The sequence below is a fragment of the Syngnathus typhle genome, linkage group LG9 (genome assembly GCF_033458585.1).
Source record: "Syngnathus typhle isolate RoL2023-S1 ecotype Sweden linkage group LG9, RoL_Styp_1.0, whole genome shotgun sequence".
NCBI lineage: Eukaryota > Metazoa > Chordata > Actinopteri > Syngnathiformes > Syngnathidae > Syngnathus > Syngnathus typhle.
This window is the reverse complement of record NC_083746.1, coordinates 9691149-9713443: the sequence shown is the minus strand read 5'-3', so window position 1 is coordinate 9713443 and position 22295 is coordinate 9691149. Positions and strand designations below refer to the sequence as shown.

At 41.9% G+C, this 22295-nt stretch overlaps 2 protein-coding genes and 2 long non-coding RNA genes across 14 annotated transcripts in view; 3 read left to right on the top strand and 1 right to left on the bottom strand.

Annotated features, from left to right (window-relative positions):
* Nucleotides 1-4604, top strand: part of LOC133159435 (uncharacterized) — a 37000-nt gene extending 32396 nt beyond the window's left edge. The window contains exons 5-7 of one of the 2 annotated variants that reach the window (XR_009715692.1): nucleotides 462-540; nucleotides 1990-2107; nucleotides 2298-4604. This is a non-coding gene — a long non-coding RNA (uncharacterized LOC133159435). Of the gene's footprint in view, nucleotides 1-461; nucleotides 541-1989 lie in introns of both variants that reach the window. The other variant, XR_009715691.1, reaches the window with a different exon arrangement.
* A 2445-nt stretch (nucleotides 4605-7049) lies between these two features.
* On the top strand, nucleotides 7050-19150 carry hnrnpa3 (heterogeneous nuclear ribonucleoprotein A3). 10 transcript variants are annotated; one of them, XR_009715690.1, is made up of 12 exons: nucleotides 7274-7957; nucleotides 8143-8265; nucleotides 8369-8515; nucleotides 8584-8794; nucleotides 8874-8963; nucleotides 9049-9120; nucleotides 9266-9307; nucleotides 9381-9506; nucleotides 9793-9909; nucleotides 9982-10033; nucleotides 11032-11088; nucleotides 15587-19150. XR_009715690.1 is itself a non-coding variant. In XM_061286408.1 (11 exons), the coding sequence occupies exons 1-10, from the start codon at nucleotides 7177-7179 to the stop codon at nucleotides 10020-10022; spliced, it is 987 nt and encodes a 328-aa protein (XP_061142392.1). In that variant the 5' UTR covers nucleotides 7050-7176; the 3' UTR covers nucleotides 10023-10033; nucleotides 10139-10602. The 10 variants fall into 10 exon arrangements, 9 of the variants coding, with proteins under 9 accessions (XP_061142392.1, XP_061142397.1, XP_061142394.1 ...); XM_061286408.1 differs by lacking the exons at nucleotides 7274-7957; nucleotides 11032-11088; nucleotides 15587-19150 and adding exons at nucleotides 7050-7194; nucleotides 10139-10602; XM_061286413.1 differs by lacking the exons at nucleotides 7274-7957; nucleotides 11032-11088; nucleotides 15587-19150 and adding exons at nucleotides 7238-7262; nucleotides 10139-10602.
* Nucleotides 13586-19109, bottom strand: nfe2l2a (nfe2 like bZIP transcription factor 2a). The gene is made up of 5 exons (XM_061286403.1): nucleotides 18969-19109; nucleotides 16406-16672; nucleotides 16116-16208; nucleotides 15842-16042; nucleotides 13586-15165 (listed from the first exon to the last, which is right to left on the bottom strand). The coding sequence occupies exons 1-5, from the start codon at nucleotides 19005-19007 to the stop codon at nucleotides 13960-13962; spliced, it is 1806 nt and encodes a 601-aa protein (XP_061142387.1). The 5' UTR covers nucleotides 19008-19109; the 3' UTR covers nucleotides 13586-13959.
* Nucleotides 19151-20169: 1019 nt separating the features above from the next.
* On the top strand, nucleotides 20170-21923 carry LOC133159436 (uncharacterized). Its single transcript, XR_009715693.1, has 2 exons — nucleotides 20170-20703; nucleotides 21329-21923. It is a non-coding gene; the product is annotated as an uncharacterized LOC133159436 (long non-coding RNA).
* Nucleotides 21924-22295: the final 372 nt, after the last annotated feature.

Here is a 22295-nt window from a genome sequence, read left to right as displayed (position 1 = left end):
TCATAATGTATGACAAGTGGGAGCATAGAAGTTTTGAAGGCATCACGCCTCTTTGTGTGATATTTGGCCGTTGGGCAAGGAGAGCTGCCATCGCTTATGCACTTTGAGTCATTTATTGAAAAGGACATTAGTTTTCGTGGAGGGAGAGATTCGCTGATGAAATTGACCAGCAATTTTCTTTACTCTTTTTATCGTCAATTATCTCCTTGTGCGCCCCACACTGCCCCCAAGAGGCCAAGGCACACAGGTGTTTATTTTTATGTATCCTTTTCATTTTTTTATATACAGTCTTATTATTTTACGTGTGACTATTTATTTGTACATTTGGGTTTTGATAGTTGAATACATTTCAATATTAATGATTTCAATATCAATAAAAAAAAATCATGATTATTGTTTTCCCCCCAAGTCACTGCATTTCTTTCCATTAATTTCACCATGTGTTTCTGCGTTCACCCCAGGAACCTTGTAATGGTCGGAGTGAGACAATCCAGAGAGTGTCATGGCGTGACATTTACTGCCCTTTCTGTGGAGAAACAGGTAAGCAGAGCACAGCATCTACAAAGTAGTCCCCTTTGACACCAGCACTCTACAAATCAAGTGTGAGAGGACAGGCCAGAAAGAGAGTGAGCGAGAGGGGCAGTGACACAAAATGTCCTTTACACTTTTTAGCTCGAGACATCTGGGATATGTCTACTTGCTTTTGCCGCAATTCAGATTAACGTACAGTATACTCCTTTAAAGTCGATATGTGTGCGGTGGGCGCACCTTCTGCACGCGTTGCCTTCCGCAACACAGTGGGAGGTATCGGCCTCTATTGAAATTAGCCGTCTAAATTTCGCTTATTAGATAATGCTTCCTGTATTAGAGTGATAGCAGGCAGATTTACAGCTTTGTGTAACCATAGGGCTGTGCTCATTAAATTCAGGATGCCATCACTCCACGACACCACCGCATGCTGTATGTCACGCGTATCCTCTACCACCCACCCTCTCACATCCACAACATCCTTTAAATCTGTCATTGCCAGCCCAAACGGGGGGGTTCCGCATTCAGCAACACACACACACACATGCGTACACCCTCGCGCAGTCATGCATGTGGTGGGCACATATGGAGGGTGACGCACAGGTGTGTGAGTGGAACATTGCGTACACACAAGCATCACCCGTCGCTATTGTGCGTGTGTGTGTACGGATGTGGGGGCCCGTCCACATGGGGAGAGGCGCAGGCTCATTACAGAAGCAAGTGTGTACACGGGCCTGATAAGCAGAACAGGACAAGATAAGGAAGGAACGGTGCATAGCTGCAACAAAGTTCATTCAGATATTGAGATGCCTCTTTTAGATGAAAGTGCAGCAAGTCTCAAGTTAAAAAGTGCACTGGACATTTTTATTTATTTTTTTTCAAGATCGCCACCTCCACCTTTTTTGTCTCTCCGTTGATGTTATGCTTAGTTAGGTTTGGCTCCAGTTTGGCTATCAACATAAATGAAATTACATTTTCTTATTGCCACGTCAAAATTCTGTCACATTTACAAAATGAACATTTCTGCAGCTTATTTTAATACTATATTTTTTTTTTACCTTGCATGTTTTCTCCAATACAATATTCCCAGTGTATGTCATATTGTTTGAATGGATATCACATACAACAAAACACAATGTACACAATATAAATTAAAGGGAAATTGATGGTAATAATATTTCTACTACAGTATCAGTGTGAAAAGCCTGTTGAGATTTTGTCGAGGTCCACTTGTAAAATGACCCCTGCCGGCACCGACTATTATACAACATTAGTCACTGACTCGGGGGACCATGCACATTCCGCTTTAAACGGAGTATGAACTAATTTGAAATATTACAAATGCAGCAATAATAACTTGGGTTTTGTGTGTGTGTGTGTGTGTGTGTGTGTATGTGTGTGTGTGTGTGTGTGTGTGTGTGTTTGTGTGTGTGTGTGTATCTATATATATGTTTTTTTTAGTCAGATTTCAAATGCCTCCTCACAGGGCCTGAGTGGTGTCCCTCGATGATGTCATAATTTTCCCTTTCCTGTGATTGGTTGGTCAGAGCAAATCATGTTTGACTACTCCATATGCGTGGTGGGTATTTTATGTAAATATTTTAGATTTTTGTCATGTTGCCATACAAATATTGATTCTTAATGGCTCCCAATGATGTACGTCGTACATCAGCGGCATGATCATTGTGGCTGATAGCAAAGATAAATGCGTGCTATTGTTTGCGCGATGACAGTGTGCTTCAATCAGGTCCTCTCCCCTCTAATCCCAGGTAGAGGTCCATAAGTGCTGAGTCAGTTAGTGCCTTTTCGATCCATCACCCTGGCTTTGTAGTGGGCAGGTGTATTCCCAGACCCCCCCCTCCAGAGACGAATGAAACACCTGCCGGGGGCTGCTCGGGACTTCATCATCCCGCCATCCCTTTGTCTCATTCGGCCGGGGGATCTCAACGTCGGGGCGGCGGAAAAGTGTGAAAGCAGCACTTTTGTGCTCATTTGTTGTCTGTACACAAAAATTTGTGTCAGGATAGGGTCTTTCCCAAATGTCTCCCACATCTGTCCCACTCCCCTGTTTTTTTTCTCGCCCAGTAGGGAAGGCCATAGCTGAGTGTGTGATGGTCACATGACTTGGGATGTGCACTGATAACCACATAGTGGATATTAGTACTGGACATGTGAGAGCGGTGAGTCTCTGCATGTGTTTTCCTCCAGGCAGTCAATTAGCGGCTCTGTGTCGGAGCTGTAAATAAAGGTTTTTATTACCGCGCACTATCTGCGCCTCATCAATAGTCTGATGCATTGGACTCTTTCCAAGCACCGGCTCCCCCTCTTGCCATTTTGCAGTAAAACAAAAGCAGACCGGGCAAGGTCATTGGCTGGATTAAGTTTGGAATTCACAGTGAATTTACAAATACACCAAGTTCCATCAGTGGACTGGTTATTTAGAAATATCATTGACAAAATGAGCAATTTTCTGTCTAAACGCTTGAGAAATAGATACATTCCTGACCTCTGGCTCATTCAAAACAGATTTATCCGGGGCATGCCTGACAGTGTCAATATACCGTGTCAAGCAGCTTTAAAAAGAATCAATCAATCAATATTAACATACAAAGTAGGTGCATCAATGTCTGCGGATTTATGAGTGCTAATACGAGTATATCGGAGTCTCTTAAAGGAAACTGCAAAACAAACGACTCGTCGTATTGAAGAGCTTCAATGATCATCCATCCGGAAAGTCATAAATATGTTACAAAATGTGTTGTTGAATTAAATGGCACAGCCTTACATTACATTTAGGTTCAAATGTTTTTTGTTTTTCCACACACACTTGCCATGGTTTTAAAAACAACGTGTAAGTCAAAAGTGCCATCGACACCTGAGGCATCTCATTTATTTGATGCATCCACTGTTGAATGCAAATATATGCACGTATCAATTTCACAGAAGCGAAAAAGCCAAGGCTCCACCAATCTCTTGTAAATTGAATGCTGATTCTATTTATATTTGCTGTGATTTATACCCGCTTTCCTCTATGCGAGTGAACAGGAAACAGATGCAAGGAATTGTTCTTTCCCTGAATTCCTCGGGGAGCGATTGTAGTCAACACCGACGTGTGAGACCGCCTTTGTACTTGCATGTGAAAAGGTGTAGACAGTATCTAAATGGACTGCTTGGTTTCCCTCTTCTGGATGTCCATTTCCTCACATGTTTCCATGTGCGTATGTCCGTCTGGCCAAAACAGGTTATCGACTGCGGGTTCTCTCCCCTGATGTGCTTGTGGAGCCATGTCGCGGCCTCATCGGGACAAGGTCAACGACATGCAGTACAGCAACGGTATGCAGTAAATTGAAATAAATACATGGTGAACTTTAAAAGTAGATCTCTAAATCAAAATTGCCAGTCACCAAGACTTTTGTTCATTACACAACAGTATCATTGCACAATGATGGGACCAACCAAACAAATATAATTAAAATTGAGTCAACAGCCAGACATGTCATCACAGGGGGAAAATAACCATTTCTTGTCTCGCGACCATGTTTAGCATCTGCATGCTGTGATGAGAGCACAAAGCTTTGTCTTTTCGTGGACCATGCTGCCATCTAGTGGAGATTAACAAAAACATTTATGATGCTATGATGACGAAATTCTCCGCATTTTTTGAAGTGCAGTGCGTGTCTTGGTACGCCTGAATGGATATTATTATCCATCTATTAAATAATATTTTTTATTATTATCATTATTAGCAACCTTACTGTTAGTATTTTTATTATTATTATAATGATTATTATGGTGTAGCAAAATATTTCGGCTACACTACATTTCCTCTCCTCAAGACGCAGCCAAAGCAGCAATACAATGAAAGCAATATGTTTGACAACATATGAATTATGCACACTATGCAGTTCACGTCTATCAGTGATTCGTAAAGGGTCGTGGTACGCGAGCACCCTCTAGTGGTTCGTGAATTAATGACTGCTTAAATGCAGTTCAGTCACTGTTTTTTGTTGTTTGTTTTGGATTCTAATTTAATATACCTTATGTGCAGTACATATTAACTGAAGGGCAGTTTCTTTCCGGACAATTTCCATTTTGTGATCCTAAAAATAAAATGGGAGTCTTGATACAGTGCATCATAGTTTTTATCTAATCACGTGACCCAAGAGTGCTTGCAGGATGTCATCACACAGGCACACACACACACTTGCCTGAAGATTTACTGTACATGTTATTTTTGCTGACGGGTTGCCACTGCTCACTACCAGATATACAGCTCACCATAATTTGCAGGTGTAAAATGGCAGTAAAGCAATATGAATTATTTAATAAAGCTTTTAATGCAGCATTTTAGTCCCCGAGAGGATGCCATCGCCTCCACTCGCATGTGATTCAATGGATTGCTTTATTACACAAAGCTTTATAAGCAAGGACAGATTGTTAAGACCTTTTAACGATAGCCATGAAATATTAATTTGTGTTCTTTTTTTATGACTTATTTTAAGCAAATGAATTGTTCAATACCATTAGATCTTGGACTAATGCTGCCATGATGAATAGTTCTGAAATGACATACAACAGAACAGGCGCCTCGTATATATCTTGGTTGGAGAAGCCCGCATCTTTCCAATGCGCTGGACAAAATTACTAATGGGGGCTCTCTATTCAGACATTATTCATCAGGCTCAGTGCTCAGCGCTGATGATCATGAGTTCTAAAGTTCTATTGTCGGTGTGAAAAGCTAACATACCTGGCCTGTTAGTTTATGATAGCTACAGACCAGCACTAATACATCAGCTTTATTTATATGGTATGACACAAGCCTTAAAGCAAGTACATTCATCAAACGCACATTGGGTTTCGCTCGACTGTACTGAAATCCTTGGCAGGAAAACAAAATCCAATATTTAGCTGCGGTAAGTGGAACTTAAATGTATTTATGTGGCACTTTTTCCACAAATAATGGTCGCGATAAAAAAGGATTTAATAACATTGTCGTCATATGTTAATTTAGTGGTGATGAAGAGAACAAGAACAGAGACTTGTGGTAGGACTTGTTTAGTAGACTGGACTTCACTTGACTGATCATCGATTAATCGTATATTAAAGTAACTAAGGGCCGTGTTCATTCCCTTAGATGATGAAGGAATGGGTTCGAAATACAAAAAGTCCTGCCTAGCTACAAAAACAGATATGCTCAAATCTCATTGAATGAAGTACATAAGCAGACCAGTATATTCACATATTAAAGCGATAAAAGAAATATTTTAAGCATATAATTATACCTACACACCAAATCGACATAACTAGACATTTTTGATAGGTGGTAATGACAAAGGTTTTTATATACGTATATTTCTGAGCACTTTGAAATAACAAATGTTTTTTGATATATTGCCTGAATAGTTTAATGACCATTAAGGAACTGTTTAATGCATGCCTGATGATTTTCTAAATCACGGACACTGCCAAAGTTGTCTAAAAATGTTCAGTACTTGATTGTATCTTATGTTTTGACGAATGCTAGACGCCCGTTTTTGATTACAACTGAACGTTCTGGACAGAGGGAAATATTTTCCCTAACAAAGAAAAGATATGGTTGAAAGCATGATTAAACTAAGAATATGATGACGTAAGCAAGTACGTGGAGTATCAAAAGAACGAACAAACAAAAACATGGTAAGTGGTGAGTACAAACTTTGCATAGTCAATAAATATTCAATCAATCAATCAACATTAATAAATTGATGATGTCACAGGCAAAAGCTCACATAATTCCGTACAAAATGACAAAATTGAAAGAATGATGAATTGAGTTAATGAGTTCAAATTTACAAGATGATGTTTTTAAGCCACTTTCTCTCCAATGTGTTTCATCTCCAAGCTATAATGGCTGTAAAAGAGACAGGTCAAAACAAAAGTCATGTTTGCATTTGGACTGATTATAAATACTTAGTGTTTACAGTGTCAGAAGAGCCATTAGCCTTTTTTATTGAGGTTGTATTTTCCTTACCAAGGACAATAAACTTAATGACAAGTATTGTCTGAGCCATAAAGCAGTCATATATTCAGACGTGCCGGTTAGGCTAAGCAGGCTTTGTAGCATCTGGCTAATAGATCATACACATCCGATCGTGCTGATCAGGAGAATATCTAACTTAAGGAAAAATCTTTATTGCATTCATAACGTTAGATTGTTCCCTTAGTGTACCATAAAGAACCAGAGAACATGGACAAACATTTCTTGGCAACATGATTGTCTTTTCATTTTTTGTTTGATAATGGTAACTTGGCATGATGGGTAACATAACATAAACAAAAGGTAACTGCTACTTAAAACGCTTTTCAAAGTAACAGTAGCAATACTGGTCAGTACACGTTTAAAAAAGAAATTGTAGCAAATCTTTTTCAGGCATGTGATAAAGCTTCCACCACTAGATGGCACAGGTTCGCTATTTCGTGCGGTTGCCTGTGCAGCAAACGCGAAAGATATATATAAAAAAAACATTTCGTTTGAGCGTGAAATAAACATGACATTTAATATTATTACTGCACCACTTGTGTTGTGTTTGGTTTAGTATCAACAAAGAAACGTCTAGAACGCTCAAATGACGTAGATGTGTAGACTGTCACGTGACCAGCTCTTTAGTCATGGACATCCAAATGGAGGTCGGAATTCTATGCATTTTGTTTTTCTTCTCTCCAACCCCTAATTCATCAAACGTTTGCATGTTGATGTGATAACACACATGACGTAGCGTCCTTTCATCTTTGCTTTTTGTTGCTTGGCCTTTTCAGAGCTCGCTATGTGGTTTTGATTAGCATTTTAGCTAGCGGTAGTGGATCACGTAGCTGCGAGGACGTTTGATTTCCACAGTTTGAGACAATAGTGCGGATATTTCATTTGTTAAATAATATGTATGAATCTTTTGTTTGATTAAGCTAGGTCGTGTGCAGCTCGTTTTTACAGTGAAAGGCCTCGTTAAGACATTATTCTGATTGTAATACGCACTGTAATATCATTGCTCTTTAGTAAATTTGGAGTGCCCAAAGTGGCCAGTGAATTTGTATGCCTCTCTGAAACTGATTTATTTTTGGTGAGGTTACGCGAGTAACGGCAACTAATTTCAACCAAGTACAAAAAGTGGAAATTTAGAACAGGAATCGAAGGACAGCAGAATAATAGTTGGAAGCAAAGTCAGGAAGGATGCAGATTAAAAAGAGGGGTGGAAGGAAAGAAGAGAAAAGCAGGTCTGTGATGGAAGGAAGGGAGGTAAGGAAGGAAGAAAAAAAGGCTTGAGTGTAGGTAGAAAAGATGTAAGGTGAATGAGTAATAAGCATGTCTGAAGGAAAGGAAGGAAGGTAGGTGTCAGCAAAAGGAAAGACTGAAATATGAATGCCAGAATATAAAGGAACTGAGAGAAGGATAGAGGTGAAGTATTTGATTCTCGTTTTACTTAATACAATAATCAAAATATTTTTGTTTTCAATAAACATCAAATCAATTACTTTATCAGTAAATTTACAATTAATGCCTTCTGTCTCTCATGTTGTAAACTGTGGCCTTTTGTGTAGAGATTGTTTCTCATCACATCCATACTTGTTTTAAACATGCAGGACCTCGACTGTAAAGAACCCGAGCAGCTCAGAAAGCTCTTTATTGGTGGCCTGAGCTTTGAAACTACAGAGGAGAGTTTACATGCTCACTTTGAGCAATGGGGGACACTTACAGACTGTGTGGTATGTGGAACTGTTTTAATTACCATAACAAGGACAAAAAAAAAAAAATCCAGTCTTTAATTCATTTCTATGACAGTAGCAATAAGACAACTGTGATGTTTAGGTGATGAGAGATCCTGGCAGCAAGCGGTCGAGAGGCTTTGGCTTCGTGACGTACTCCTCCATGCTGGAGGTTGACGAAGCCATGAAAGCAAGGCCTCACAAAGTCGACGGCCGGGTCGTTGAGCCCAAGAGGGCCGTGTCCAGAGAGGTACCAGAACTGCATGGCGGACGTACGTGTGCTTGGAGCTTTCTTTGTGATCATCACGCTTGCTTCAGGACTCCAATAGACCAGGCGCTCATCTGACAGTGAAGAAGATCTTTGTGGGCGGTATTAAGGAGGACACAGAGGAGTACCACATCCAAGACTATTTTAAGAAATATGGCAAGATCGAGTCGATCGACATCTTGCAGGAACGCCCCTCGGGCAAGAAAAGAGGCTTCTGCTTCGTCACCTTTGACGATCACGACACCGTCGATAAAATTGTCGGTAGGTGACAATTTGCTACTCGTCACACTTTTGAAGAGATGCTTTCAGTGTTTCAACCCTGCAATTTGCCCTCCTGAAGCTCAGAAATATCACACCATCAACTCACACAACTGTGAAGTCAGGAAAGCGCTCTCGAAGCAAGAAATGAACGTGATGTCGAATAACAGGGGTAAGCGTACGTGGCATTAAATAATACATATTTGATTTGCTTTTACTGTACGCACATTTTTGTTGGACCATTGTCTTCGTTTCAGGGAGGAGTGGAGGCTCCGGTAACTACATGGGTAGAAGTAATCATTTTGGTGGTGGAGGCAACTATGGCCGAGGTGCTTACCACTGTTATTGTTTTGGCTTGAACAACACAAAGGCCAATATGTGAGCTTTTGTGGGAACAATAAAGGACACCAACAAAATGCAAATTTTCATGAATGCTGAACCGCTAATATAACAATACGCTCTTTTGTTTCTTAGACAGCTACGGTGGAGGACGGGGTGATTATGATGATTATGATGGTGAGTAGTTTCACGTGGTTTTGTCTTGAACAGACTTTAGTTATCCTGTTGCATTTGGCCCATTTTTATTTAGGTCCTGGTGGTAATTATGGTGGAGGAGGTTATGGAGGACGAGGCAACTATGGAGGGGGAGGTCCCAGCTACAATCAGGGTGGTGGATTTGCTGGTGGCTGTGATGGTTACCGAGGCAATGGTGGAGGTGAAGCCTTTTATTGTCTCTAGAAAGATATCATACAGCGGTTGCCAATGTATTATCATGTGTCTCCATTTTTGTTTTCTTAACACTGTCCGACTGCCACAGATGGCTGCTAACGGGAGCAGCTAGCTTAGCGCTCTACATCTTCATTACTGCTCTTTGTCAAGTCTCGCAAAGACACAGACTCAAATACATAACTGAGTGCTAGAATTGAGGTTCCACTGTAGCTGTTTGACAGAATCATGATAATAGCAGCTTCAACTAAATTAAACATCGTATTTGTTGTCAGGTTACGGCGGAGGTGGAAGTTACAACGATTGCGGTAACTATGGTGGCCATCAGTCCAACTACGGTCCCATGAAAGGAAACAACTTTGGTGGCAGGAACTCCGGTGGACCATATGGAGGTGAGTCATCATCCTCTTGCGAGTAAACCATCAGAGAGTAATCAGAACTTAGTCTAGCGTTTTCATTCTCAGGCGGCTACAGCGGTGGCGGCGGCTACTCGCGGCGCTTTTAAACATTACATTGGTAAGTTTGGTTTGGCTCTCGCAGCTAGCCTCGTAGCAAGAGTACAGAGTAAGCCCGATGCGAGTGCAGAATAACTATTTGTTCTATCCTGTATCCATTCAACAGGCTTCAGTTCTTAGCAGGAGAGTCGAGGCGGTGAGCAAAGGAATTGTCAGGGAAGCTGCAGGTTACTTTGAGGCATTAGAGGAGCGCACGAGTCAGACCGTTTGTGGAAGAAGGACTGTACATTCAAATCAAGACACAAGCGCATCGCATTGATACCTAATGATGATAGTTTTGTTTTGTTTTTTGCCTGCAAAGCCACTGTTCCCCTTCTGTGCGTTTGGGTCTTGTGCCAGGTGTCGAGCGGTTTCTTTTTCTAAGTTAAACCCAGTTGTCTTTTATTTTTTCATTCTTTTACGTGACTTGAGATAAACCTGGTTTTTGTCCTTCAGCACAGTTCCCTAGATGAGATAAGTGTCTTTTGATTATTCTATGTGAACACAGTAAAACCTTGAAAAGTGTCTGGATTAGATTTCAGGGAACACTAGTTTGTGCAAAGCCCAAATAAAAATGGTGTAGTCAAGTCATGTGAGATTGTGTTGCCTGCCTGATGTACGTCATCACGGACGAGGTGACCTTCCGCAGTAGTGATATAGGAAGGAGCCCAGAGTGCCTGCAGCATCGCTAGTGTGGAGGATTGCAGATGACGGTCAGACAGCGAGTCTTCAGCCAGCGCCAGCACAGTGGACCAGTCAGCATTGCGAGAGAGAGAGGGGAGGAGGAAGCGGCGGCCAACGCAACGGCACGGAAGAGGCTCGCAGAGTCAAGGCTAGCTAAACCTTCCTGAAGCCAGCTAGCGAATGGACATTTGGGTGGGTGGAGGGGGGAGCATCCTGTTGAGTCAGTTTACACACTAAATATTGAGGTGTCAGGCTTGAGAAGGGAGTGAGTATTTCACAAGAGCTGACTTGAGCAAGAGTGAGCAGGTAAGAGTAACCAATTTGCTTGATTTGCAGATGTGGAAAGAGGCGGAAAGTCGGTAAAGACGCAGTAACATGGAAGGGTCTGGATGGGTAAGAATTTTTACAAATATCATCCAATGCTGTTTGCACCCCTTTTTATTATTAGGTAGATGTATGGAGGACTGAAAGTGAGTTAGCCGGCCTTTAGCCCTGCCCACAAACAATTTTGGCACTTTCCGTCCTCCATAGTATTTTTCCAGTGACCTTAATGCATTGATGCTGTATTCTCCAAATTATTACCAAAATGATTCCATATCATGCCCCCCCCCCCCCCCCCCCACACACACACACACACTCCAAGATTTAAGTATGGTCATTGTCACAAAAAAAAAAAAAAAAAAGACATTTTGTTAAGTGGAGAAAAACACAAAATGAGATTTCTTTTTCTTGGGAGCACCTGACAGTTGTATTACTTGTTGAATTTTGGTAATGTACCTCAGGATCACATTTGTGTTATTTAGGCCAGTGGTCCCCAACCACCGGGCCGTGGACCGGTATCGGTCCGTGGGTCACTTGGTACCGGGCCGCCAAGCCGCACAGAAAGAAAAAAAAAAATTATTGACGATTAATTAATTCAGGTCAAGACACTCGTCCCGGTCACGCAAAGCTAATATGTGGCGACAGGCTAACTAACCAGGCAATGAAGCATTCAAAACTGCTTCAACACATGGAGACCAAGCATCCTGCAATAAAAGACAAACCTTAAGACAAACGCACTTGTTTTTATGTCAGTCGTATCATTTTATTTCATCGTATTTATATATTTATTATAAATGTATTATTCATTTACCTATATAAATGTATTATTTATATAATTGCCGGTCCGCGAAAATATTTCTGACATGTAACCGGTCCGTGGCGCAAAAAAGGTTGGGGACCACTGATTTAGGCTACCTTGGCCATTTAAAACAGCTTGCCTCCCAAAAGAGAGACAGAACATTTATACATTTTATGAAAAAAACATTTTTAATATCATTGGCGTAGTAACCTAGCTTCAAATTAGCAATCACTATAGTTATAGTCAGGGAACTGCCATTGGAAACTTTCAGGCTAATTGCCATTGATGCCCAAACTGCCATTTTATGCCAACACTGCATTCCTCCTTGCCAACGTAGGAAATGATTCAAACCACAATGCCTGAGGCAATTAACAGCGCCCAGCAATGACGCATGAAAACGTGCCTATTGGGCCCTGCAACACCTATTTATAAATTTTGTTTATAAATGTTTTACCGTTTTTTTCCATGTATAATGCGCAAAATTTAGCTAATTTATTGTCCTAAAATCTGGGGTGCGCATTATACATGGGTACAAAAAAATATATTTTTTTCTCAATTTTTATTTTTTTTTTAAAATCCGGATATCATACGGAGGCCGCCATTACAGATGTGCTTTCTTCTCTGCTGTTCACTTCAAACACACTCCATACATACACAATGCTCTCGTATCAGACGCTTGCTAGATCACCTGCTCGTTTGCTGTCACAATGTACCCTACACAAATCCGAAACATTTCTTCGCTATTGAGTATGCTAGCGCATGCGCAGTGATACTGGCCGGCAGAACATCCGGTTGTTCCCAAAGATGACCTTTTTTCTGAAATAATTTTACGTTCACGGACTTAAGTAGGAGTCAAAATCTGGGTGCGTATTATACATGGGTACAGGCTTTTTTCCAGCATCAACATGCCATTTTTAGGGTGCGTATTATACATGGGGGCGCATTATACACGGAAAAAAACGGTATTTATAAATGTTGTCAAATGTGATGGGCACTAACCCAACCCATTCCATCCAAAGTCTTAATGCTGGATGAAATGTTGTAGCATCGGAAGGTTAACCCCCACCCCCCACATACACACACACACACACACACAAGCACAACACAAAGGAGGGTGTGTCTCTTAACATTCATAGCCTTTGCCTTTTTGTATATATGACTTGGACTGGAATAAAAGTATTTTTCATGAATTGTATTTTTTTTGTTTTTCTGTAAAGGTGAGATAATGTTAACATGTTTTCAAAAGTGAATTTGCAGCGTGACTACCTATGTCACTTTCATAATCCACACACACACACACACACACACACACACACACACACACGTATGTGGGCTTGGTGCATGGCTCGAGGTAGTGTTTGTGTACCAAAGTGCAGGGCACGCAAATTGTTATTGTGTGTCGGTCGAGAAAACCGGCTCTGTCGAATCGTTGTAAAAGTGTCAAGCGTTAACAATCAGGCCTTTTGTTGTGCAACACAACTGCAACTGGTGTGATTAAACCATGCGAGATCACCGTATTAAAAGATTTAGGTTATTGTACAAACAGTGTTGTAAAAAGAAGGCGAAGTGATTGGGAAATTGGGTAAAAGCCGATACTCTTCTGGTATCTGTACCGCGTTTTATTCATTTGCGGCTACGTGCGCCTGCCAAGTCCAGAACTAACTGTAATGTGTGAGTTATATAATGGCGCCTCAGACTTTATATCCATCTGGAATCAATCAGGCTGTGATGCAAAGCTCTGCTTTCACACAAAAAAATAATCACGCCATATAGCATTAGAATGATTTATTGAAAAGCATAACTTGCGCAGCAAATCAGAGGGTCTCTTTACAAATCTTTCATTTAGTTAGCATACAGAAACAATGTCTATACAATATGAATATTTACACATACAGTAACAGTTGTAATAAACTTTTATTTATGAACTTTTGATTTATATCATATCTATATTTACAAATCATCACGTTGTATATGAAGGTAGAGTACAAAAGAGATAAAATATCAAAAATGTTACATTACAACAACCAAGAAGAACCATAAACTATACAATAGTTCTGTGGAGCTACTCATGTATAAAGCTGAAAGCCATTGACTGGTGCGACTGTACGACTGCAGTACCTCACTCGACAGATAGGGGACTAGTTTTAACTCTTGATCAAAGTCTTTTTAGTGCGTGGAACGAGAAAGACGCTGCCTTCGGTCGACTGCTGTAGTGAGAAGTCGGACGGGGAGATGCTGTTCCCGTCCTCGTCCCGCAGCATGCTAAATACCTCCAGGTAGAGGCTGTTCAGCTTCCTCTTCATCTCTTTCAGGCTGCTGGCGTTGCGAGACTTCTCGCCCAGCAGACGGTCTTTTTCCTCCTTCAGGGAGTCCAGGTCGTTCTCCAGCCCCACGATGCTCTCCATCTTACGCTTGCGGCAGTTCTGAGCTGCCACTTTGTTCTTTCCTCTGCGTCTGATGTCGCGGACAAGGGCCATCTGAGACTCGTTCAGTTGGTTCTTGGAGATGAGCTCGTTGTAGTCGTCCACGGGCAGATTAATGATCATGTCGATGCTGAAGGGGATCTTGAGGGCGTTGGCCCTCTGCTGGTCTCTGCAGAGACGCAAATCCGACCTTCTTTTGCGCTTATCTTTGGTGAACGGCGAGGAGCTGTGGCCGCTGTCCTCGGCCGAATCTGACGGTTCTTGTTTGGTCTCATCATCCTGGGTTTGAATCTGGCCCACCAATGTGGTCAGAGGAAACGCTTGCTGGAGGTCATTGGGTTGAAAATTTAAAGAGAACATCTCTGAGTAGTCCGATTTTGCACTGCCAGGGTTCTGGTCCATCTCTTCCATGTCGGAATCGCTGCCGTCAAAACACTCTTCTCCGTATAGGGATTTCGCAGGTGAGCAAGAGTGGGGACTTGAGCCTAGTCCAGAGTCTAAGTCGGGCACTTCTGCAGACAAATTGTGTCTGCCCTGCTCAAATGTGTCACCGGGTGAGAGGCTGTACAAGTTCAGGACATCGGACATATTAGTTTCGTTTCCCTCAAGGTCTTGTTGAGTGCCGCTCTCTTCCAACATAGTTTCTGGGTAAAATGTGTTGCAATAGCTATTAAGGTTGAAATGAGTGTTTAACTCGGGCACTTCTGGCTTTATTTCGTTCCCGTTGTCTGCTGGTGTCACACTGGGAACTGAGCCATCAAATGTATTCATAAAAGCTGAAGGACACATATTTAAATTGTTTTTCTCTTGGACTGGACTGGAAATTGGATAAAACGAGTAGTTTGGATCCTGTGCTTCGGGTTTGTTTGGAAGTGGATATGCCGCAGTTTTCAGTGGGTCTTCTTCCAATTGCTGGCTAAGACATTGCTAGAAAGCGGAAAAAAATGAAAAAAATAAATAAACAGCAACTTCAATGGAACATTTTTGCGGGGGTTAGTAAGTTCATTTTAAATCCAAGACAGTTTTTACCCTAAAAGGCCATCGTGCTCAGTGGTATGTAATGCTAGTAAGCTAGCCTAAGTTAGTGGAAGAATTTAGCAGACATAGTCAGATGCCCATTCATCCATTCAGCTTGCGTCATAGAAATTCGCTGTTGTTTTTTCGGGCACACCCGGGAACTAATTGACGAATTATAAACAAGTTGGCACAGGAGTGCGAAAGTAGTCGTAAGAAATTTTTTCCAAAACACAATTTAAAAACTATGTACAGGTATACGGGATTTCTATTCTGTAACTCGCCCGCATGACCCCATTTTTAAACCCTTTGTGCTTATTTACGCAACGGCTAGATATTCCTCCTGACTGTGCTAGCAAGGTGGGTCCAGCGTTATCTCCAAGACGCAGCAGGGTGGGACTCGTCCAGAGCCTGTTCGTACAAGCGACTGTTGTGAAACACAAGCCTCGAGCTGTAACGCCTTCCGAAAACAAAAACTGTTCAAAGTCGCCGTAATGCTACTGTGGCGCTGCCAGTATCGTAAGTATTTAAAGTGAAACTATCTGTGTGTTTGTACATTTGGTACGGGTTCAAATTGCACAGCTCGTACCTGCAGCTCAGGCAGTGACAGGAGCTCCATCCAGGCCTGTTCAATATCCAGCGAGCTCTTCTGTGCCAGCGATGTAGTCAGGGCATCTGGTGAAATCGTAAGCGGGGCCAAAGATGGCTGCTCGGGGGACATCATGGCAACGCTGCTGCTGCGGCTACCGGATACGGAGGCGCCACTCGAGTCCAGGCAAATAGGCGCATCCTAGGAGGTAAACCAAGTGGTTAGGAGTGTTATAAAATGCGGTGTTGGAAGTCATTGTAACAGTTGTAAGTACCTCATTTTCCTCAAGGGGAAACGTCTCTGCGAGGAGCTGCAAGCATTCGTCAAATGACAACGGCTCGGCACGCTGCTGCGTGAAGCTGACATCCTGCAAATATACGTTGATGAACTCCGGTTATGTAGCAGCTAGCAGGTACAAACGTTTTAAAATTGTGTCCACTCCAGGCACACCTTTGCCTAACTAATGACGCGCGGCGGTAACCGAGCAACCACAAGGCCGCACCGCAACCCATCCAAACAAGGTGAAGTAGCTTGAGCATTTTACACACAACAGCGTCCGGGTACCTGTGCAGCCTCTGGGGGCGTGACGGCCGACTGCAGCGGGGCATTGGGCAGCTGCCGCGGCACGTATTCGCCCGTTTCCTCGTCCAGCTGTAGCCGCGCCAGAAGAGCCTTCTCCTGCTCACGGAGGAGTTGCAGCCGCTTCTCCTCCGCCAGCTCCTGCTGCCTCCGCAGCTCGTGCTCCTTCTGGCGGTGGCTGTAGTCGAAGACTTCGCGCTGGGCCCCCAGATCGATGTCCTGCCTCCACAGAATGTCGATCAGGTCCGTGTCCTGGGAAGAAAAGGCGCCGGCGTGTTAGGATTAGACGGATTGGACAATGTTAGGACAGGAAAAAGGGAGCCGGCCTGTGGTGGACGTGGCCACACCCTGTCCCTTCGTTTTACCTTGGCTGACAACAAAGCCACCATTAACAGCACAAATGAATAATGGATGGGAGTTATTTCCTTCGCCAGTTGACACCACACACTAAAGTCCCGACTTGATATTACCCCGATTATGTAAAAGTGGGAATACATTTTTCACTCAAGTAGTAAAAACTAGGGCATAACCGATTAATTGCTCAGCCAAATTATCTATTAGCCCCTTTGTCCAAAAATCTGTCCTTTTTCAGGTTTTCGCATGATTTCCCCCCAATACGTTACAAAATAAGACAGAAATAATGGCATACAGACAACAACAAATTTGGCAATTTCTGACAATGTTTATCTGTTGTTAAGTTGGACAAATAGTAAAGGTATTGTAAACCAAATTGGGATTAGGGAGCAAAAATAAATGAGTATATTCATCACACATTCTTTAAATTATACGGGCAATTACCTCGAGGTGCCAAACTAGGTTTGGGTAAGCTTGACTGTATGAGGGTTGTTGTACTAGTTTAGATGAATGTCTCAGCCTCTTGTTTTTTCATTGAGATGTTCCACCATAATTAGAAACTCAGTTGCTTACACATATCTGCTTAGGTATATAAATACAGGATACACATTACACAAGCATCTGTATTTCCACTTTAGTCAATGATAACAAACTGCACAATTTTCCCTTGTTGAATGTTTAAGCCTGTACTTGATAGCACTAAAAGCTCAAATGGATTTGCCTTCTTCAACAAACATAAACCCTCACTGCTTCCTTCTTTGAGTTAATAACCAGAACTTATTTACAGAAGGAAACCATTTCACAAGCCCCCGGAATGTTTCATCAACCCAATGGAAATGTTTAAAACATGTGACTTATATGGGCCACAAGTAGACATCATTCATATGGCTTTGATACCATTTCAGTGACCCACCCATTGCCTCTGTGTTGCATCAGAGTTAAGAAGTTTACTCAAGACTCTCCATTTGGCATTCACATGGGCCCCAACAGGAGAGCTGGGCAGAGTAAGAGACTAAAAATGTAAATATGTGATGTCAAAACACAAATCCTGTTTCAGACTCAAAGCCTGCGGGCCATTATCTCATCACAAATCATATAAACGGCTTCACAACGGCTTACCGTCACCAGACGTAGATTGGCCACAGAACAAGGAAACTAGTCCATTAAATGAAAGATGCATTTCCCTGCCCTGACTTCCAAACAATGAGCAGTTGTATACAACACGCTTAACCGCATGCCTTCCCTTTAGACAACCACGATACTGTTAATGTGTTCAACTATTAGACACAAGTCACACATGGGATTGTCAAAAGTGGGTGAGAGTTGACAAGACTTGCACATGGGTCCTGTTCATTGAACTCTTAAAAAAAAAAAAACAATGTCCTCAGAAGGGGACTTTCTCCTTTCATCATTTATCAGCCGACATGCCCCCTTGACCTCTCATGATGAAACACACATGTTCTAGAACAGCCCAGAATGGCCTCACTAATTCTCATTGTGTTTTGAAGCCGCCATTACTCTTTCACAATTATGATAGCTTTTCTGTTTGGATGAATCAAGTCATTGGTTAATACCAATTACATTTATGTGGATATGTATAGACAGCGAGACACCCCAATGTTTTGGACATTGACAACTCTCACGGGGCGGTGTACCTAATGATATGACCACTGAATGTCTAGTCGGACATGTTTGAAAATGCTCAGCTCAAGCTAAACCCGTCGTCGTATTAACATGTGAATTATCCGGAACGCTGGGGGTTTCCTTTCTATTATTACAACACTGTCCAGCTATTAGTATGTATTTTGTAAAAAGAAGCAGCGTAATAACGCGAGTCGGAGCTGGTTGTGACTGGTTCCCCCTCCACCGTATCAGATCGAAGGCGATCACATGCTCTTGAGACGAACTCACTATATGGTAATGGAGGAAAAGAAAACAACACACTGCTTTTCTATTTAAGACAACTAGTCATGACCAAATCACACACACATAGAGACGTTATTTCAAACACAAACTATAGATTTTGAATGAGTTTGACAAAAAACGTCACAACTTAATGACTCGCAGATTCTAGCCTTCATTTGATCATGTTGCATTTATACTCGGTTGTCATATTAATATATTAAAAAATATATATATACTTGTAAAATGACATTTCAGATAGGTTGTCATACATACACCTCTTTTTATTTACCTGTTGTCCGGAATGCATCACCTCCATTTCCATCATCATGGACGCCTCTGCGTTAAAAAGACGCCTTAACGCGGCCAAAATGGTTGCTTTTTAAAATAAAATGTAATTTTAGTTTCCTTGTCCTCTCGGTTCAAACAAGGGCCAAGAGATAGTCCGTCTCGATGTCTGGATAGTGGAGAAAATATTGCTCCCTCTTCTTACCCAACTAACATCACGAGAACGTGTGGCCCAGCCCACTGAGCGGCTGCTTCCCGGTTGTCAGCCGCCCCTCCTTGCCACATGGCCCCTCCTCGCCGCTCCACTAGGCGTATGGGACAGTCTGAGCTCGGTCCTTTAACTCCTTGTGGACTGGATTATATTTGTTCATGCACTCGTCTGGGGAATACGTATATGACACGTTATGACATTTTGTATGAGGGATTTTAAGCGTAGTTATAAAAACGGTTAGGGTTCAAAACATACTAATATGATACTGTGGAGTTGAGTACGTCACAGACAAGAGATAGTGGTTTTACAGCGCCCCCTGGTGGTTGACTATGTTGGAGGTAAGAAGGCCTTGGCAGCCTAGAAAAGATTTTTTTGCAAGTTTAATGAGTTCAGTGATGCGCATTGTCTCTATATCACATGTACTACAATAGGAATTTGCTATGTAATTAAATCAACATGTACTACAATAGGAATTTGCTATGTAACTAAATCAATAAATGAAATATTGTTAAAATAAATGACATCAAATTTAGCCACAAGAAGTTGTATTATTTAACTTTCTATTTACACTTGAGAAAGCACAATATGCTCACCTGGCAGAGATTAAATAGTTCCAAGAGATTTTGTAGGCTTAAATGTCCACATTTTTTAGGCAGACTGAGATGACAGACAGCACTGTTCTTTTATAGTATGTACATGAGGCCACTTCCAAGCTATGAGTGGCATGCCATTGTTCCCTGATGGTTCTGCCATGCTTCAGGTAAATTACTCAATTTTAAAACCTCCAAGCTCTGATTACAGATTTCACTTTCTTTTTCGACTTGTGTGGGTTATAGGTCACAGTGTGGAAAAGTTTTGAAATGGAGTCTCTTAATCTCACTTTTACATGATATATCACAAAAAACTGTAACACTTTGTATTCACTGTTCTGATCATATGTATATTGAATTATTAGATCGTGCAAATAGTCATACCAACCACGTGAATTCCATATTTAAACCATGTAGGACGGTTGTAAAAACGTTGCAGTAATATGGTAGTTAAAAGAGGACGGAATAAGACAAACTAAAAAAAAACCGACTGGCGCTGTCACCTCAGTGCAAAGAAACGCACAGTAAAGTGCAGTCCACTGGCGTGCAATGACACACACATACACACACATAGAAAAAAAAAGCCTCTTTCTCTTTTTTTCACCCCCCAGCCCTCCATGCTCTCCCGTGAAGCGCGCTCATGTGCACGCGTTCACGTTTGGCAGCTCCACGTCGACATTCTTCCAGCTGCATTGAGTCAACTGCACGCAGCACTCACTCGCGGCCAGGAAGAAGAAAAGGTAAAACGACGGCGACCGAAGCACCGGCCACCTCACGACTTGAATCGCTTTTGCACGTCAGCACATCAAGTGCAGCGAAGAAAGAGTGGCTTTGCATCGCGCTCTTTAGGTGGCCCTGCGACGTCCTCACTTTGCTGCCTTTCGTTGCATTTTTTTTTTTAAACAGACTGGCTGCTGCAGCTGACCGCTACCTCTCAGGTACAGTATGGCCCCGCTATGGCTATTTCCGAACCCACTTGACTTATATTCTTCGCCTGCCGTCTTTCTGCATGTTATGATTGAAAAGGTGACGTTGTGCTTTTTCATGTTGCAAAAAGTTGCTGTCACGTGAATGCTTTTAAAGTGGCAAGTGTTCCTAAATTGCTGTTAGATAATGGTCAACAAGAGCTTCGTTGACCTTGTGCACATTTAAAAAAAAAATAAAAAATTAACAGCGTCAAAAAGTTGACTTGGTGAAATCAGCTTTGCCAAGGCCTGTTGAATCCTCAAGGCTCAACAGGTAGAAGCTACAAGTGGAACCAACTCTGTAAAACAGGCATTATTGCGCTGTTTGTATTAAACAATGTTCAAATGGCCTCGATTACGCAAATTATTTTAAAACTTCTGCAAATGTGCAAAAGTCTCCCATCTGGCCGACAGTACCTGGCTGGCGTTAGACTTCTAAGCCACCCAGTAGGCCCGTTCCATATGGAGCATTCACACCGCAGCCACACGTTGACACCCCCCCCCCCCATCTGCAAAAATAAAATAAAAAATTATGCATGAATGTTAGAAGTGTGCTCAAGTAAAACACATGTATGGCGGTTCTTGTGATTTGCTGCAGGTCAAGGGAGCAACATGTCAGTCTGCTGGATGAAGACAAACCTATGAGGTGGCACTGTGGCTTTCCAAATAAAGTTCTGTGATACACTCAGACTCTCACTGCTCGCAGTCAGTGCATTACAGAACTTTGTTTTGGAAGTTAAATCTTCCATTTGGGAAAGAAGTCCTCAAGCATCTGGATATTTGCTACACCTTTTCTGCTTTTTTTCCTCCTGAAATAAAGTTCCTTTGCACATTCACTCTTTTTTTTCCCAATTTATCCATTGTTTATTTGAATTACAATACGGTATTCTATTTTGATTGATTGTGATCCGTGTGTGTCATATTGTTACTTAAAGCGCTGGATGGTACCATATGGAAACAGTCGTCATGCTGGTCTGGTGACTCAGTGGAGAGGAGCTTGAAAAGTCAATAGTAAACTTGTGTTGGTTCAGGTTAATTTACTAACCAAGCCAGTGGTGCATCAAACAAGTCAATGAGAAAAGCAGAGTTTGCAGTGAGACGATTTTTGTGCAAGATGAAACTGCAGGTATGAATTGCCAGTTAGTCCAATGTTATACACACTGAAATCTAATAAAAACAGACAAATGAATGGACTGATGTTTCTCATCCTCAGTCAAGTAAAATAAGTCTCAAATTTAAGTAGGTTATTACAGGATGTATATTTTTCCTTCCATTGTCAAGCGTTACTGAAAAAAACATTTTCTCTTAGCTCACATGAGCATTAAAAGCTAGTTTGCTGTGCAATCTGAATTGAGCCTATGTGTGATTCGCAAAGCATGCTGGGTACAACCTATTGCGATGGCTTCACGTCCTTGTTCTCGATGTGGTAAATGTTGCAACCGTGTGTGAAACCACCGGTTTAAAGATTAGCAGAAACAGATGATTAAACAAACTCAACGTGACTGTCATGAGTTGAAAAGGCCCGTGTTTAATTTGTCTTTAACTACGCACACAGTACATTATGT

What these genes read in the sequence shown, in the direction of transcription:
- nfe2l2a (XM_061286403.1), bottom strand. Translation starts at nt 19,007, where the DNA reads ATGATGATGGAAATGGAGGTGATGCATTCCGGACAACAG. An exon ending in TTCCCCTTGAGGAAAATGAG is followed by an intron (nt 16,043 to 16,115) that starts GTACTTACAACT and finishes TTTACCTCCTAG; the next exon opens with GATGCGCCTATTTGCCTGGA. An exon ending in TGTCACTGCCTGAGCTGCAG is followed by an intron (nt 15,166 to 15,841) that starts GTACGAGCTGTG and finishes TCCGCTTTCTAG; the next exon opens with CAATGTCTTAGCCAGCAATT.
- hnrnpa3 (XM_061286405.1), top strand. Translation starts at nt 7,922, where the DNA reads ATGCCAGAATATAAAGGAACTGAGAGAAGGATAGAG. An exon ending in CGTGATGTCGAATAACAGGG is followed by an intron (nt 8,964 to 9,048) that starts GTAAGCGTACGT and finishes TCTTCGTTTCAG; the next exon opens with GGAGGAGTGGAGGCTCCGGT. An exon ending in TTACCGAGGCAATGGTGGAG is followed by an intron (nt 9,507 to 9,792) that starts GTGAAGCCTTTT and finishes ATTTGTTGTCAG; the next exon opens with GTTACGGCGGAGGTGGAAGT.